Here is an 18,287-nt window from a genome sequence, read left to right as displayed (position 1 = left end):
GAAGCAGGCAATAAAGGGGCCCTGAACCACTTATTATCGAAGTGGAGAGAGAGATTTGAAGTGAAAATAGGCTATTTCAGAACCGCTTTGCCGCGAAAAGTACTTCAATGCGTTCGGTAGAAGCGGAATTATCGGCAATCAAACACGGCCTCAGCTGTGCTCCCCTTCCTCCTCCAACGGCTTGCACTGCGAAGGCTACGGCAGAGACGTCACCATGGCGCGCAGTTCAAGTTTCCGATTTGGTGCCTATGCCGCGCTAAACGTAAGCCAAACGCGGCTGTCCTCAGAGAGCCGCAGTGCGCTTAGCCGCTGGACTCGTGGCGGCACCTCGCGGCGGCCGCGGTGTAGCCGAGCGCAGCGACCAATAGCGGCCGCGTATTGGAGTGTGCTTTATGACGAAATAAAGCACACAGAAAAGAGCGAGGAGCATGGGGTTTTTGAAACGAGAGCGTTTGAGAAAAAGATGACTTCGCGCTCCGCTTGCGAGCTCCACGGACCGCGCACGACAGCAGAACTTGGCTGAGTTGTTCACAACAGCGTATGCTACCCGCGGACTATGTTATTTCACCAAGCCCGAGGGGTGGTTCAGGGCCCCTTTAAGCACTCTCCATACGTGGGCCCATCCTGAAGGACGCGTTAAAGGTTCCCGAGCCCACAGGTGTATGTGGCATTGAGCTTCGACCCTTTCTGCACTATTACCAGGATCGGCCCACATAATGATTTTTTCAGTTGACGGACGCCGAAAAAACTACGGAAGGTTAGTCATACATAGCTTTCGCTGTAAAAGGCAGCAAAATGTTGACCGCCGAATAGATTGATTTATCGGCGCTTTAGGAATGTGTGTGAGGAGTGATGGCGTGGGCGGGCAGGGGGGGGGGGGGGGGATTTGCCGCTTAATTTCGGGGTGGGGGGGGCAGGCCCCCTCGGGCGCCCCCCTTGGTACGTGCCTGCTTCTTAAAACGAAGAGCACTTCTGCAACTGTCCTGCTGCTTCGACCAACCTCCTGTAGGGTCAGATCTAAGGAATGACTGGCGCAGTGCTGGTACGCTCGAGCTCTTCTACGGCGAAATGACCCGCGTAACGAAGGAATAATTGTGACCTTGTTCTATTGTGAGCTGTGCTGTGGGCGACCTTCACTACGAAGTGACTTGTATAACGAATGATTTCGGAGGACCCAAGCACTTCGTTGTAAAGTCATTCGACTGTATGTAGACTTCGATTGAATGTCACTTAGCTTCTTCTGAAGGCCTGTGAAGCGGCCCGTCAAAGCAATGACCTCGTAAAGCGCTCCGATCGTGTCCCAAACGAAGAAGGACGTCCTTTATGACCATGAGCAATGTGTCATCCTTCTAGTATGGAGGGCTATACAGTCCAATAAATTCCTCTTCGACGTCGAGCGAATCATTTTTGACCCAGCACAAGCACAATGTGAAATGCTCGTCACCTGCCAAACACGTTGTACCGTCAGCAATGGTGACAAAAAACGGACTCTTTCTAACTTCTGGGTCTCTGCTGCCTAAGGATAACAGAAGCTGACGGTTTTAAAAGGGAGAACTTAGCCCTGCCGCCCACTTCCGAAGCTACTGCTATCAAGCTTGGCGTCTATGGCGTCTCTATGCGTGTTAGATGCGAAATATGTTCCTTCCAAGAAACAAAAAACAGCACTGAAGACGTGACATGACGAAGGTGGCGTACATACGACAGTTCTGAAGTAACGACCAAGTGTTTATTGAGCTGGAAGAAATATGCAGTCGAGTCTCACAAAACGCGTCAAAAAAAAAAAAAAAAAAAGAAAGGAAAGAATACGCGGAGTGATTCTGGCGAATTCATGCTGAAAGGAACTCGATTTCCTTCTGGAGAAGTGAAGTAGACGGATAACTTAAGCATGCGTCGCGGATATATTGAATGATAAAAGCTTCAGAAAGCAATTTTGCGCGGTCATAGCGAATTTTAGCGTTGCGTTACCGTTCTGTCGACACTAGCGGGTCCAGAGAGGGAGTCCCCCCTGCTCCTCCCCCTCCCACTTGCCTTTATTCCGCCTCTACTAGCACGTTAGATACCTCTATAACAAAGGCAACTCTGCGTAAGTTGCGTGCACTGTGGCCACGTGTTCCACCGTGTCTTCCATTTGCCAGTGTTTCTCTTGCGCAACCTACACCAAATCTCCGATTCAAATTTCGCGCAATGCTCCCATCACAGCGATATATTTCGTTTATATTCCTATCAAGGGCGTGTGGTCATGAAGTGTCTTGCGTGTAAACGTTATCGCTTTAGAACTTTTAAAAAAGTGGAAACGTCGTCACATCGTTCGCTTGAGTGCCCAGCTGGCGCGCATATGTCCTCTCCGCTGCACCATCTCTATGGCAGCACCTCGGACGGCTTTCGGAGTAATGGAAACCAATTGGACGTAGCATCATAACGAGCCCCCCACCCTAAAAAGAAAGGCTATAAACTACTCTTCATTGCGCCATGTTATTTTTGCTGCAATTAAATACGTCAGAAGTAATATGAAGCCTTATATTTTCATTAAACACTTTCCAACTTCATAATAGTTCGTAGTTTTGAGTGGGCAAAAACTTTTGCATGGCCTCCGAGATTGTAGCGTTCTGCGGTTGCATGCGTTGTTGCAATGACGGCTGCAACAGCCATCGCGCGGAAGTTCTTTTATGCGCAAATGTGCCACACCGTATTGAAAGCATGCAAAAGAGCATAGAGAAAGGAAAATTTATTTTCTTTGTCATACAAAAGATAAGCATTGCTGACGTCATGACTGCCATAAGTAATTTTAAAATATGGGAGCATTGACGTCATAATTTTGTTTGGAGTATGCAAAAGTATCGCCTTTGAGATTAGGACATATGATTCTGCAGGAACCGTTGCCAGGGGTGCGATGTGGACACCACTTATTTTCTTGGACGCCGATCCTGACCGGCCGCTTGCTTGCGCCATCGACGGCCGGTTTCTCGTCTGGCTAGTGTGGCTCCGGCTCGGGGAGTAGACAACGGCAAACCTTGATTGCCTGCATGTATTCAAAAACAAGTACAAAAGAGCGAAACAAGCGTTCCCTCCTCACCACCGCTGCATTGGCTGCATCTTGAGGGACGCGCAGAGATCTGCTTTGTGTTTGTGTGTTTATTGCGGGAAGCGTACACAGAAGTGCTTCCAGCCTGCCGACACAGCACGGTGATGTGGAGCCTATGCAGAGATCGGACCGAGGCGTGCCATGGCTAGCGGCGAGAACGCCGCCGCACCCTTCGGCTTTATCGCGCTCGGGGTCGACCGTGCTCGAGACAGCAACAAGGCCTAGGCCTAATCAGACCGTCGGTGCGACTTCGAACCCGCGGCTGCGACCTCGAGGCCGTCATGGAGCAGCCGCCGAGCTTCTGACTCCTGCGACATGTTTTCTGTCCGGGACGCGGACTCCAACTTGGATTTAGACGGCCAGGAGATCGCGTCCAAGTGGAAGGGTCTGCTGGTGGCAGCGCTCAAGAAGGTGAGCGCAGTGGCTGCTGCGAGAAACCACCAAACAGCTGTGCGTGCGGCTCGGCGTCCCCGCATGGTCCCCGCGCGTGCACCCGCGGTCACTGCGCTGCTCGCGCGCGCCACGGACCAGCTGCGCGTTCGCGAGCAGGGCTCAACGGGCGCGGCGCAAAGAACGGCCAAGTGCACTGCACTGCGAGCTCACGCGGGGCGCAACCTTGTTTGGCACCCTGTCCGGTCCGAGCACGCGCGGCGCAAACTGTGCGCTACATCGCGCCTGACAACACCGTCGGCACCAGTGGAACCCGTTTTTTCTCACTGACAAAAAAACTGCTGGTGGGCTTTTATCTGAGCGCCGCTCGCGCGTCCATCCCAGGCAGCAAACGGTCGCACCTCATGTGTGTTATTTGAGATAAGTTTTCGTCACACGGTGTTTGCTTGATTGAGCTTCTTTCTTTGCCCAGCAAAAGGATTTCAGTGTCTTCATTTCTTGCGTCGCACGGTGTAGCAGTTGCGCGGGCACCGAAGTGTTATCACAGCCCGCTGGCGATGCATTTAGGCCTCGTACCTTATCAGAATTCTATCTGCAAGTATCCATGAGCGCAAATGCAACCTTTAGGATTGCACATGCGAAAACGAACTTTCCTTTAAAGGTTTGAAGCAATAGCCGTGTAAATGCACTTGAGATACTTCGGATGTCATGACGTGATTTCGTTTAGAAAGGTGTTCTACGGTTTCTTTAATGCTCTGGTTTTGATACGCAGTGCATTCAAGAAAAAAAAAATTTGTTTCTCGTATACTAGTAAGCTTCTCTAGTATTACCATTTCTGACCATCACGCGTCGTAAACTTTCTATTAGCCCATGATGTACTGAATTTCTTCTTTACGTCAGACGAGCACCATATGTAAACAGTAGTGTAAGTTGTTACCATGCTGCCGAGAATATCTTGCCACTCGTTTCATGTTTCAACCTCGATCCTAGCTGAGCGCGGCATTCCCTTAGCTTGCAAAGAAATAAATTTGCACATTATGTATTGATGCAAAGTGGCCAAGCTTAAAACTGAATATCCCCGATTACAGATGTCTATCCAATTTCTGAAAGCCATCTCGTCCTTCGGTCGCGAAAGTTGACGTCACTTTGTGGTTATGATCACTGCCTGCATCCTGGTAAAAGTAGAGAGAAAAGAAACACCTCCATCCTGGATGCATAGTTACCTGCGCATGTGGAGGTATGTAAGCAGGGAAGGGAAGCCCTTTCATTGATCATGGAATAAACAGTAGTGGTTGATGCTTTGAGGTCAGCATGCATATGTTGTTGAGTTCATACAGGCTATCTCAGGTGCATGTGCACTTTGCAGTCGTGCAGACAATTTAAATTTACGAGCACTGTGACCACAGGTGCAGTCGTGCAGACAATTTAAATTTACGAGCACTGTGACCACAGGTGCATTGGTGGACATAGTAACTATACAAGCACTAATGTGACAACCTGCTTTGTTTACACTCTGTGGAAAGACAGCTGCTTTAAAGTAGTTCAGCTTATGGTGGTCACTGTCAGTCCCGTTTCATATTGCTAGTATTAGTGCCATAATACTCAACAAACACTGAAGGCAAGGAAAATGAACTTTATTTAACCATGTAATTAAAGGTTAAGGTTTGAATTTGTAATTTTTCTATTGTTAATAAGTGGGCTAAAATGGAAGAAAAGACATTTTGCTACTGGTGAAAGCACATCCACGGTGGGGTTCAGCTCCCACCATTGGCAAAAACGTTTTGTTTGCTTTAGAAAGTCTAATGGCTGTATATATGCTTATACATTGCATACTTTCAAAGGAAGGCAATACCTCCAAGCAAAATGCTGCCAAAAGTCTCCATGCCAATTGCATCCACTGCTGCAGGGATGTTTACTTTTTTTTTTTTTTTTTGCTGGTGGTAGTAGATTTGGCTCATCCAATTAATGGTACTTAGCCTTCGGAACTCATTATGTGCTTAGTGAAAATTGTGCCACTGCTTGTTCATTCTGGTGCCACATTTGCATATGCATGCTACACTTTTAGAGCCCTCCCCCCTCACTAGGCACCACCTGAAGTTTCGGTTTACACTATAAGTTTTAAAGGCTCATCCAAGGATCATTCTGCCACAAATAAAGTCCTAAGGAATTGCGAGGAGACAAGCTACCCTTCCTGCGCGAAGGCTCTTTCCTGTTGCCTACAGCCAGTGTCCAAAAGTGATCTTCGTCCCCTGCCTTCTCCCATGTTGGAGTAAAGGGCCCTTCTCCTCTCCTTTGTCACAGCCCCAGTGCCCATAGAGTTTCCGTACAAAAATTACTAAAGGGACTTAATACTTTGGGGGATTAGATTGGGGACCTTGTGAAACTTTCGTGGCTATAATTTTGGGGGGGGGCGGCACCCTGGTGACAATGTGTCAACTCAGCAGGCAGAGCCTGCAGCCGCAAGGAATGCATTGTGGCCGAGATCGCACGCTGTAAGATTGATGCACTGACACTGGGCGATTCCTACGTAAAAATTATGGCCAAAATGTGTTTCATGCCATGCAGGACACTCGTGTGCACAGCTTCTCAACTATTTACGGTTTCAAGATGTAGCAGCATGCTTGCATGTACATCTTGGCTTGTCTGCTTGTTTCATTTTATTAGTATCTCGTAGCAGTGAATGGCAGTTGAGGGAGATTTTCAGGGCATTTTGTGTCAGAGCGTGTGGTGAACGTTGCTCACTTCTGGGAGGCAAAATGCACAAGGTAGCGCAGTGTGTTCTTGTATATGCCGTAGACTTGTGATTACTTGAACACTGGCAAATTCTAGATAAAATGCATTACTTTAAATACTTTGGTTCGTGCACTGAGCTTTCAATGCATTCTGTGCAGCTAAATGCGTGTTTTTGGTTATTCTCGACTGTCAGGTTTTGTGAAACGAAGTGCAGTTGTTTGAAGAAATATGTTCATAAGCTACAATTAGGTAAAGCATACTCGTGTCCGATACTGAATCTGCCGTGTGTGTTAATGTGGTGCCACTGGTGCCCCATGTGCTTTCATGCATCCGTTATAGTAGAGCACCATTGGGAGAGTTAAACAGCTTTTCTATTACTGGTATTTATAAAACCAATTTTTCGTGTGCTGCGCCGCTTTGTAGTCTTCCGGCGTCTTCAACCACGGACACCATGTTGCAGCTCATATTGCACGTGACTGTACACGTTTACAATTGCGCATTGTCATGTTGAAATGTGTTTAGCAAGTAAGGTGTCGCAAAAATGGGGGAAGGTAATAGCATAAACTTCGGGGAACGGGAGGATAAAAAAGGAAGTGGTTTGGACAACTGGGATGCGAGACCTGTTGTGAATGGGTGGTGCACGAAGGTGCATACATAGTGGGTGTGTGGTGAAGGCCATTGCAGAATAACTAGCGGTGAGTCTCGCACTGTACTGACAACAAGAGAGAGGCATAAAAAGTTGCACTTTCGCTGGTGTTCTATGAAGAATGAATAAACTTTGCAGCTGATATATATATATATATATATATATATATATATATATATATATATATATATATATATATATATATATATATGCTAATTTTGATTGACAGTTACTGGTAGCAGTTGGCAATCTATGGGCTGTGGCAAAAGTGATGTTCAGGAAACCTAGCATAATGTTTGAAGCTGATATGGTGCTTGTACCACCAGCATGCCGGGACAGATCTTTACACACAGTAACACTTTAGCATTTGTATGATTGAGCTAATGAGCGTTTGTATGATTGAGAGACCTGCTATTACATATGTAAACGAACATGAAGCGCTGTAGGAAAACATGATTTGATACCTTTTCAAATTAAGTTTAGTTGTCAAAAATACTTGCCAGGTTATCTGCCTCACTGTATGTCCTATGTTTCACTGCTGCTGCCTTCGAAACATCGCTAACCATCTAGGCACATTCTGCACCTTGATAAATAAGGCAGTCATTGAGAAGCATGCTTGTAGTAACGGACGTTTGCAGTGATCATTTATTGATATACTGAGAGCAAAAGCAGTCTGCAGGCACATCCTTGATACCCTGATGTTACTGGGACGCAGTTGCCTAGGTACTTAATTTTGTGAGTGGTTTTGGAGAAATCCTTCATCCATGCTAGAACATTCGGGCGCACATATGAAGAGCTTTATCAGTGATCAACAGGGAACCTTGTTCAAAGCCTTAGTAAAATGTAGAGAAATGTTATGTTACTGTCAATTAAGTTGTGCATCATGGAGACAGATTGCCAGCTACGTCTTGCATGAGAAATATCTTTTGACATTCATGCTGCAAAGTTGGAAAGAAAAAAAATTGAAGTCCAAGGAAATCCATATTTAAATAATGTGTTTGTTTCATTTCTCTTACAAGTTTTGAATTTAATTAATAGCAGCTTGTGATAAAGGTTCTATGTTGTGATTTATACGAGAAAGACCATTTATACTCAAAATTTAGTTCTCTCATGGTATAGTTTTCCCCGTGTGATAACATAAAACGCAGCGTGTAGAGTTATGCAGCGAAAACAGCGGCATTTGTGAAATATTGTGAGGTAATATTTTTGGCATTTCTAGTGTTGACTACTATCCAAAATTTGTTTGGATTATTGATAAGCAAGTTGTTGTAGTGAAAGGGGCACATTGCATTATGCAATACATCCACATTGGCATTTTCACTTTTGTAGCACTTCTTAGCATCTCCTAACCAAGTTGTGTTGAAACTTTAGTGAACCACACTTCGTGCTCATGAGAACGGAAGCCAACCTTAGAAACACTGTTGTTAGCCTGAATCGGTGGTCTAATTGGTAGGGCTTTTTTTGCTGCTGCACAAAACAAATGACATAAGAGCACAGAAAGGCATACATCGGTACCTGTTTGTTAGCTTGTTTACTTTTTCTTGAAACCACTTGGCAATAGCAAAAATGGTAATAAAAGTTTGTTTTGGACAAAGAAAATGAATTGATAAGGGCTGTGTTATTGTCGGTGTAGTCTCCTTTATGGATAAACACATAATTTATTTTCTGATATGTCTCGTGTTTCAGTGGGAAAAAAGAAAAAAAAGTATGGTTGATTTATGATAAAGCTTAGATTACCCCCATTTTTTAAACTACTATGCTTTGATAATCATACAAAGATATATGATTCCTTTGATTTTGAATTAACGCAAGTTGACTAATTTTAAGGGCACTTTTGTTATAACATTTATTACTTGAATTGGTATCGATGGTGTGCTGCATAGAAGAGTTGACAACATGCTAACAACTTTATTTCAGTAATAGTAAGAAGTACATTTATGAATGGGTGATATGGTTTTCAAGATCTGTAATGCTGCAAGGAACTTGTGTGATGACGGTCTTCATGTTTGATTATGTATATGATGATGATGATGATGATCTTACATGTTTCATCAGCAACCAACAAGTGTCTGTTGCATTGCATAAGCATACGCAAGGTTGCCTTACGAGCAGGCCAAGCAGGAAGCTCTTAAGCAACCATCCATAAACTCGCACCATTCTAACATCTAGTGCTGGACTTTTTTATAACAGTGAGCACTTGTTGACATTAATATTACTTTCTTCTGCTCATTGTGTTATGTGGTCATAATCAGTGACTGAAATTGGCACTTAAAGGGATACTGACATAATGTTTCCAAGTCTCTCTCTCTCTCTCTGTAAGTGAAGGTCCAGTACTTGTATAAACTCCAGAAAAAATACTCTCAAGCCCCACATACCCTACATAATTAAAAAATTTGGAGGACGCTTAAGCTTCGTTTTTAAGAGTGGAACACGATAGCATTAAAAGATCCCCGACTGCTTTTTAAGCTTCCTGGCAGCTGCAGCTTATGCAACCATAATGTTTACTGCGAAGCACTGTCAGTGAACGCTAGGCACGAAGGCAAACTTTCTGGTAGAAGCACGGCCTCTTGTGTGGGCCAATCCTGCATAACTTTCAGGTTTCTTTTATTGTTTCGCACATTTAATATTTCAGTCTGAGAAGATTTAACATAGGAGGCATGCGCTATCGATGTTTTGTTTCATAACATTTGTTTGTAGACTGTCATTCTCAAAATTCTGAGGAACTTTAGGGATAGAATGGTGTGGCAGTATAGCCCGTATATACCGCATGTCATACAGCATGGCATGCCATATACATATACCTAAATATATATGGGAATTTTCGCTCACGGGGACACCGGGCACTGTCATTGACACCGGATTTTCTGTTACACGGGGCCCTTAAGGCTCTCGTGTTAATATAACAGCTTTTCTACAGGCAGTTTAGGTTTCGTTTCTACCGTGTTGTGACGTCATGATGCAGTATGTGGTCAAGTGAGAGCAGGACATTGCGATGTTTTAACATGTGCTCTGACTCGCTCACTCAACCGCTATGCTGCTACATCAGCCCTCACTGGGAGTAGCAGCATATGAGGCGACCTAGCAATTGTCAAGACATCACACGGTATCCTCCTGGGAAACGAAACCAAAAGTTGCTGTGGAAAAGATGTTAAATTATTTACAGTGCTTTGACACTTATCACAAATTTTTTCTAAAGTTTAGAGGTCTAGGGCCTTCATTTAATGAAAAAAATGTTACAATTGAAAATATGTCAGTACTTCTTTAACACAAGTCCACCCTTCTACTGGGTTCTTTTTGGTTTAACAAGTGTCCTGCTCAATACAAACAGCAGTGTCCACTGAGCTGACATTCTGGAAGATGATCAGTTGGGAATCTGGCCAATGTACCCTGTGTTGCCCAGTATGCATAATGATTCTTTATCGTTAACTGCATAACTGGGGAACATGTCTTTAGATGCCTGCATTTTTAAACTTGATAATGGGAGCTGTGTCTAAGGGCCCACTGCATTTTGTTTGGTGCCAAAAATTCCATCTGTGCATTGTAATGATGTTGATAACTTAAAAACTAGGAAAATGCAGTAAGTTTTCACAGAAACACAAACTAGCTCAGATTTGTTCTCTGGCTATGCGCCTTGTCAGGCTGGTTAAATTTCTTTTACTGGTTGCTTAGACAAGTACTACATTATCTCCTGATGGAGAAAAACAGATGCAGAATTCCAGATGTTTGCATTAAATGAGCATTGGATGTTATTGCATGCATTAGTGACAAACATATGCATGAAGTTGAATTTAGTGGCCTCATGCATGGCTTAGAGAGTGTGGGTGTGTTATATTATAGAATATGATTTGCTTTGTGCTATAAATGTGTCCTTTGCTTGTCTCTGCATACAGTTAAACACCATCCTCTAATTTAGCAATAGCGCTTTCACTGAGCAATCGTGGAGTGCCGCGAGAATACACAAAAATGCTGTGCCAGCCATTTTCACTGCTCACAGCATTGCAGATAAATGAAGCAGGGTGCTATTGCACTGCCACCAGTTCCCATGAGCAGCACTTAGTACTAGAGGGATGGGGAGCTGTGAAACTGAGTTGTTGGTTCTAGTAATATTGGCATGAACCGGGACTTGAGTAGTCTTGCATATGTGAGAGGAGCACGAGATCATGTGGAGGTAAGAGCAAAGCTGCAGCTCTGTAGCCTCTGAATGTTCTTGTAGTTGTGTCCCTGTTGTTGACTTGGAGGCACCATCTCTGCTGGAAAGGACAAGCTACGTGTAAGATTGTGTACTGGGGAACTGTTGGACCTGTGGACCCTGTGCGTTCGTTACCATCAGTTAGGGTTTTGGAGAAAAATGTACCTTGGGCCACAGAGAGAAGGTCAGGCATGTCTTGGCACTGCGGGAGGAAGTGGTGAGGCCAGACAGTCTGCTGAGGTAGTGTCGCGCTCTAGTGATGCTAGAGAATGCAATCACGGTCGTATTGAACAGGTGAATTTTCACTGGAAAATTCCAGATTCTCATGGAAAAACAGTTGTGGCATACTTATTCTCTTGTGGGTAATAGTTGTGAAAAAGGCAGCACAACAGTGGCAGTAGCAGATTGCAAACCGGCTCCCAATCTGTTGTGGGGATTGTTGTATGCCAGAGGACTCCCAGAGGTCTCGTATCGGGAAGTAGTTGCACGAGAACAAGCAGCTGTGTTAGTTTGGCCATCATTGTCCTTGGCATTGCCACACATATTGATGGGGTGTTCCATTTTTCGTCAACTTTTGTATTTCGAGTCAACGTGTGTGCACCTACGCGCCCTGCCCTCTTCAGTGGCTCGTGTTAACCACATACCAGCTGCAAGTTTCTCAAATGAAGCCATCGAGAAAACATTTAGTGAGAGATGAACTAAAGTTCCTGTCACTTGCTCACACCCATATCAGCAGCCGGCCACTGCTAGCTTGTGCGTTTATGCATTGTCTACACTGCATTGCAATTGGTAAATGTGTCGTGTCCCCAATTCAGGTTCAGTGCCAGGTGCATCCCACGCTGACTGCCACTGAGGAGGCCCTACAATATGTCGAGGGCCTGGTTCTGCGGCTACTGTGGACACTGTGCGGAGGCCGGCCGCACTCGGTGCAGGATGTGGAGGACCGCGTGCGCCGCCTGTTCCCAAACCCCATCGACCTGTGGGCCATCCGGGATGCCCAGGCGGCCCTGGAGCGTGGCCGTCGGCGCTCCTCCCTGGTGCTGCCGCTTGACAAGATACACCCTCTCCTGAACAAGGTAGGCTCTGCTGAGGCCCTTCATGCAAGTGTGCAGCTACGTCAAAAACGCTGTTTTTGTACTTATCTCCCATACTTGTAGCTCCTACTTGAATATCGCAGTTTGTAAGCCAGCAGCCAACTCCACTCAGAAACTGCAACTTCTGATACTGCACGCATGTCAATCGTGTGCCTGTACTTGCCAGTACTGGCACTAGAAAAATGCGGTGTGCTGCCTCCCTCATAGTGGCAATGGCTGCATTCAGTTTGAAAGCACAATATTCCTGACCCCGGTGCTGCTTCTGCTTCTCGTACAATGCCCGGTCTGTGTCCTGTCTTGTGAGGCATTTTGTGCTGTTTGAAACTGGTGCAGGTACTGGGCTACCGGCTGGACCTACAAGTGAGCCAGTACATGGTGGCTGTGCTGGAGTACATTGCAGCTGACATCCTCAAGCTGACTGGCAACTACGTCAAGAACATCCGTCATGTGGAGATCACGTGCCAAGACTGCAGGGTCGCCATGTGCGCTGACAAGGTGTCGTGTCTTTGTTTCCTCTGGCTTTTTAACTTCTGCTTGAAATACAATCTGTCCCCGCATCTTTCTACTGGAGAAACCAGCTTTCGTGCAACCTTGACAAGAACTTGGTGCACCCTGGTCTATTTATGCGGAAGCAAACGCTTCATTAGGTCATCATATAGGAAGGTGTTTACACAACTTTGCCTTGATAGCTCCACAAGGAGGCGAGTTGCATCTTGCAGTGAAATGACCAGCAAATCTGAATTATTAACTTTAAAAAGGCTTGTTGTGTTCTTTGTGGAAATTTTCTGTTTGTTCAACGAGATTTTAGGTGCACTGCTTTTTTTGGGAATCCGAAGGGGAATTACAATTTGTTGTCACCTGTTACGAGATTTGACTGTACCTTAAAAAGTTTTTTAAAAATAAAGAAATTAATGTTTCCTGTGCTTAGGAAAAATCTGGCAGTGGTTGACTTGTACAGCAGCTTTGATATCATGCCCTCTATTAACATGATTACGTTCTGGTAGCTTAACTGACTCATCTTCTCGAGAGCGGTGGACTGTACTGAAATGCGAAAGTCATTGTGACTGACAGTTATCAGAATGCCAGTTGAGGATATTGCATTCTTAAGCCTTTCATGGTGAATTTTTTTTTTGCTGAGTGTAATATTTCCCGTGGGTAAGCATGCATTGTTTATTCATAAATACAGATGGGCTTGCATGCATACTTATAATAAGAATAAAAAAAGTATATTCTACACTGGAATCGATATGTTCCGATTAGGCACTTGGGCAGTAGTCCACATCGAAGGGATCACCATTTGACTCGCATGCAGATGACCAATCAGTGCATGCGTCAATGGCGTAATCGCTATTGCGCACGCAAGAAAGCTCTACAGTTGTCCGCTCTTCAGAAAAATCAAGCGACTCGGGAACTTGCTGTATAATCCTTTCTTCCATTGCCAACAGGGGGCAGTCAGTTGTTGCGAATCTCGAGAAAAAACACGCAGGCATGGCAGTGTCGTTTGTTGTACCAGTGCCCGCCTGTGAACAGATGTAACCGAACCCTTGTGAGCAATAAACGAGCAAGCATGTAGCGGTGATCCTTTGAGAGATTAGAAACCAGAGAAACATCAATTTTTGCGAGCATGACAAACGGAAACAGCCCGCGAGATAAAACCAAAACTAACTGCAGTGCGCACGCGCAGATGTACAAGCGGTCGCCGATGCGCCAGTGTAAGCGCGTCGTGGAACTGAAACCAAGAGACTATGGAGTGAGACAAAAATTTCTTGTATCCACACAGAGTGGCAGCATTTGCCGGGCAACAAAAAGTGGAAAAATTGGCATGTGTTTCAAACATACAGACGGTGTCAAATATACGGCATCAGCCATTTGGGACTTGTTCGCGGCACTGTATATTTACATCTTTGACCCTCAGAGGGCTACAGTTATATATTTCTTCTGTTTGCATCCTGACTGTGCCGTCTACTGTGCACGCATGTCCAGGTGCTCATGGACATGTTCCATGGTGAAGACCTTGCAGCAGCCGAGGAAGAGTCCCTGGGCAGCCGGCCGCCATCCTCGTACGACGAGGAAGTCAAGGACCTCATTGCCGAGGAGAGGCAGCACATACGGGAACTTAACATGATCATCAAGGTTTTCCGAGAGCCCCTCGACAGGCTCTTCCCAGGGAGCAAGGTGTGCCACCTTTGAACTGTCGAATTGGTTGTCCTGACCCCCCTGCCACCCTGCCGTACTTATCGTAGCAGTTGAGCCCGGTTTCCTGTTGTAAACTGTTTCTAAACAGAAAAGTTCCCCTGCAAAAGTATAGGCGCTCTGAGCACATCAGTGAGACTCCACCTGCTGGTACATTCCAGGTAGTCATTACTTCTCAGATGTTTTTTCACATATCGCACTGTGATCAGGCTATTCCAGGAATTCGAGGCATTCCAGCTTAGTCTACAGGAACACACCTATGCACAGCACTACTTATTGGCAAAATTGTGTTGTTTTGTTGCAAACTTATATTGGAGAAAGGGTGGCTTCAGTGCCTATCTAGGGGAGTGGATTAAACAAAATGGAAAGGAAAAACAGGAAGATTACAACACACAGATCAATCTCCACATTGCGTGAAAAGTCTTAGATCGCACAGCAGCGGGGCAAGGCCTCAGCTGTCATGCGTAGTCCAATATTCAGACATTTTAATGTGCAGCTTGAGTGTGTTTCTGTCGGATATTGATGTAGCTGGGGCACCCCTACAACATATGTTTAGCTGTCAATCAAGTGCCTTTGTGGCACATTCAGCAAGCAACCATTGTAGCAGCGGCAGCGTTGACCTGCGATCCCTTTGCTTCACCATCTGTTTCTGTGCTGGAGTTGTCCGTTCCCTTGTTGTTGTAGGCCACAGCATTACGGCAGATTTATTGTTGTTGTTGTTGTTCTGGGAACGGAGCCATAGTGTCGTCTCCAATAAAATGCTTTAATGGAAAACATGCACTAGCCAATGTCAGTAAAATGCAAAGTGGGTTCAAAAGATTTGAAAACAACATGCTGTGATTATTAGTAAGTTAATTGTGTCGCCTACTTGTGTTCTCTCCTTGGATCTGCATTAATTCTGTGCAGCAATAGGAGATTTAACCGCATCGACAAAGCCCCTATATTGCAATCCTGTGGTTTACTTAGGCCTAGCTTGGCAAGTGCTGTTATTCTTGAAAGTTGCTTTTGCCAGTGCTGCTCCTTTTTTTCATCTGAATGCCCTCTCTGAGTGGTAGTCTGTAGGAGTCATAGGAGTGGTGTTCACTTAGAATTAATGGTTAATCTATATGTGATGTTTGATACCCAAAGCACTAATGGCATTTACAATCACAGGCAAAACTAAATTCTGCATGGCAGTGTAAAACTTTGCTGCCTGTAGAAAATGATGTGAAAATTTACTGCATAATTCCAGGATTTCAGGTTTCCTAGCATAACAGTGTAGGGGTGCATTTCCTGGCGACAAACAACAAAAGCTGTACAAAAATATTTAGTTCCGTTAAAGTTTTGTATCAGATTTATGAGATTTAGTGTGGTTGGCTTCAGTGGGTCAGTTTGGGAAGTCGGAACAACATTCGAAGCAAAATCCAGGACAGTCGCTGTGCTGTTAGCAGTGCCATAGGCAGTGGTACCAGAGTTGGGCTAATTTGTGAGTGGAACTTAGTGGAACTAGTCGGCTGCACATCGCGCTGTTCCACACTTTCAACAGCAGCCGCGACATTTGGCTCTCTAGCCTGATCGAATAGAACTGCACTTAGGGCTGCAGTTTGGTAGCCAGCATAATTTATGTATAGATGCATTTTCCTTTTCGCCTTCTTAGCACCTTCTTGTTTCCATATTGTAATTTCTTCAGGTCTTGTTTAATTATTTTTGTTTTAGAATCAGCTTGTTGATAATAGTTGGTGTTGTTTAGGAATCTGGGAGTGGACTTCTTTTAAACATAAATAGGGAGACAGCTTGCTGTACCTGAGGTTCTTTTTTTTCCTCCTCCCTCTTGCTGCTTCTTCATTTCCTTTTTTTTCTTTTCTCTTTTTTTTTAAATGTGTGTCCCAAACTGTTCTCCTGAGTTACTGCTGTTTCTGTCTTTCCTCAGGATCTGGATGTCATCTTTGGCAATGTCATGGAGGTGTACGAATTCAGTGTCTCTCTCCTTGGCTCCTTCGAGGATGTCGTAGAAATTACAGACGAGAATCAGAGTCCTGCCATCGGTTCCTGCTTCTACGAAATGGCTGAGGTATGAAGGCTGCCTCCTTATTTATTTCTCTTAATGTGCTGTCACACCAGAATGAGCTGCAAATACAAGCATACAAGAAGGCACATTTTTCACATCTGCCGGCAGGTGTATCTGATTCGTTCACAGATGCTCAAGTTTCTAGACTGGAATGCAGTTAGTGCTTGCTTGTGCCAAGATTACACATTGTAGATTCCAGTTTGTATTTCACTTCTGTGCAGTGGTAGTATATATAACAGCTGTGTATTTTGCCTGAGTCGGATGATTTGGAATATAATTTTGTAAATTTCTCTTCTATATCCCCCTTCTTGTAGTATGACGAGTTTGATGTCTATGATGACTACGCACAAACCGTGGTCCCAAGAAGCTGTCGCGACATGTTGGCCGAGCTGCTACAGAAACCCGATGTGGCCAGCTCCCTACAGGTGGGTCGGTTGGAGCTACTCTTGCCGGGGGGGCATGGGCTATGCTTTGCAGTGCATATGAGCACCGTTACTGGTGTGTCACTTCGGAGTGTGCAATGGGCGCTGCTTGCCCATTCTTGTCACTGCACAATGATGCTGAAGCTTTGGTAAGGCCTTCATAGCATAGGAAGCATGCGGGAAGCGAGGAAGCGCCACAAACACACCACAAGGTGTCGCATGGTCATGAACAACCTGACCCTGACCACTCTCACGCTGTTGACATGAGTGCTGGATTTGGACTGAGCACTGTGGCCGGTTGCTAATGGTTTGCCGGAATAAACAGTGTGTTGAGAAAGACTATAGGAGTGTGCCAAATGGCAGCGGAGGCCACAGACCACCTGCACATGTGAATAATTGCGCATTGATGACGATGAGGAACGCTGGCAATGTCAGGCTAATTACTATTTTTATGTAAATGATGCACGAGTGGCCAGCTGTCCATCGCTGAAGCGGGAGCTTGCAGCTTTGTCAAGCTGCCAATTTGTTCGGCAGCTTTTGCTGCATTCTTTGGCCATCATGTACATGTGATGGGAAATAAAATTACCGTATTTACTCGATTCTAACACACCCTCGATTGTAACGCGCACCCATCTTTTGCAAACAAAAAAGAAAAAAAAATTCTATCAATTGTAACGCGCATCCGTTTGCCATGACCTAAAGAAAGAAAACTCCTTTACAGTACCGCACACCTCATTTCTTTATACATAAAGATAACTTTCTCTCATTTGGAAAAAACTAAAATTTACTTCCAGTGCACTATAGTTGTGATAAATAAACAAGTCACAGTTTCGCCCGAAAGGAAAAGTAAACAGGGCACTGTCACGGTGCCCCTGTTGGTGCTTATGGCTACCGTACGTTATCAGTGGACATATTCTGCGACGACCACTTCGTCGATACTATCGCCTTCGCGTGACGTAGTGCTCAACCAGCCAATCAGTGCATGCCTGACGGTGATACTGTCGCCAAAAGTCATTGTCTCAGAATATGTCCCCTACGACAGCAAACTAGTAGACAGCTATACGAAAAGTAAGGATAGTAGTTTTATTGGCCGTATAAACGTTTAAACGTTCGCTGGCAGAAGAGGGGGAATTGACCTTTGGTGCGGCCTCTCCCTTCAAGGCGAACTAAGCAACGAGAATGCAACGCGGTGCGTCTAGATGCCCAGACTCTTGTCTCCGTCGCAGATCGCTTTCAAGATAGGGGTCGCGCCGCACGTAGCAGCCGCCAGCGTAGAACGCCTCTCCCATTTGCATCAGTCTCGCACGTAAGTTTCGGGAACTCGGAGCGCCCGTGATGCGGCCCAATTTCCATCCATCGTTGCACACGTGATCGCTTTCCTTTTAATTGCGGCATCATGTTGAACTCCGCATGTCTTTGCAGTCGGCACTTCCATGCTGATGGAGCAAACGCAGAAAACGGGAAGACGGACGGTGCACTAACCTAAGCCAA

The 18,287-nt window shown here is 45.3% G+C and overlaps 1 protein-coding gene across 1 annotated transcript in view; it reads left to right on the top strand.

The window, feature by feature from the left end:
* Positions 1-2,971: 2,971 nt before the first annotated feature.
* Positions 2,972-18,287, top strand: part of Sos (Son of sevenless) — a 52,694-nt gene continuing 37,378 nt past the window's right edge. The window contains exons 1-6 of the mRNA XM_050180644.3: positions 2,972-3,493; positions 11,856-12,116; positions 12,468-12,629; positions 14,118-14,309; positions 16,237-16,377; positions 16,689-16,799. Coding sequence (XP_050036601.1) covers positions 3,398-3,493; positions 11,856-12,116; positions 12,468-12,629; positions 14,118-14,309; positions 16,237-16,377; positions 16,689-16,799 — 963 coding nt within the window. The 5' untranslated portion in view covers positions 2,972-3,397. The remainder of the gene's footprint in view (positions 3,494-11,855; positions 12,117-12,467; positions 12,630-14,117; positions 14,310-16,236; positions 16,378-16,688; positions 16,800-18,287) is intronic.

This window comes from Dermacentor andersoni, chromosome 7 (genome assembly GCF_023375885.2).
Source record: "Dermacentor andersoni chromosome 7, qqDerAnde1_hic_scaffold, whole genome shotgun sequence".
NCBI classification, from domain to species: domain Eukaryota; kingdom Metazoa; phylum Arthropoda; class Arachnida; order Ixodida; family Ixodidae; genus Dermacentor; species Dermacentor andersoni.
This window is presented reverse-complemented; position numbering and strand designations above follow the sequence as displayed.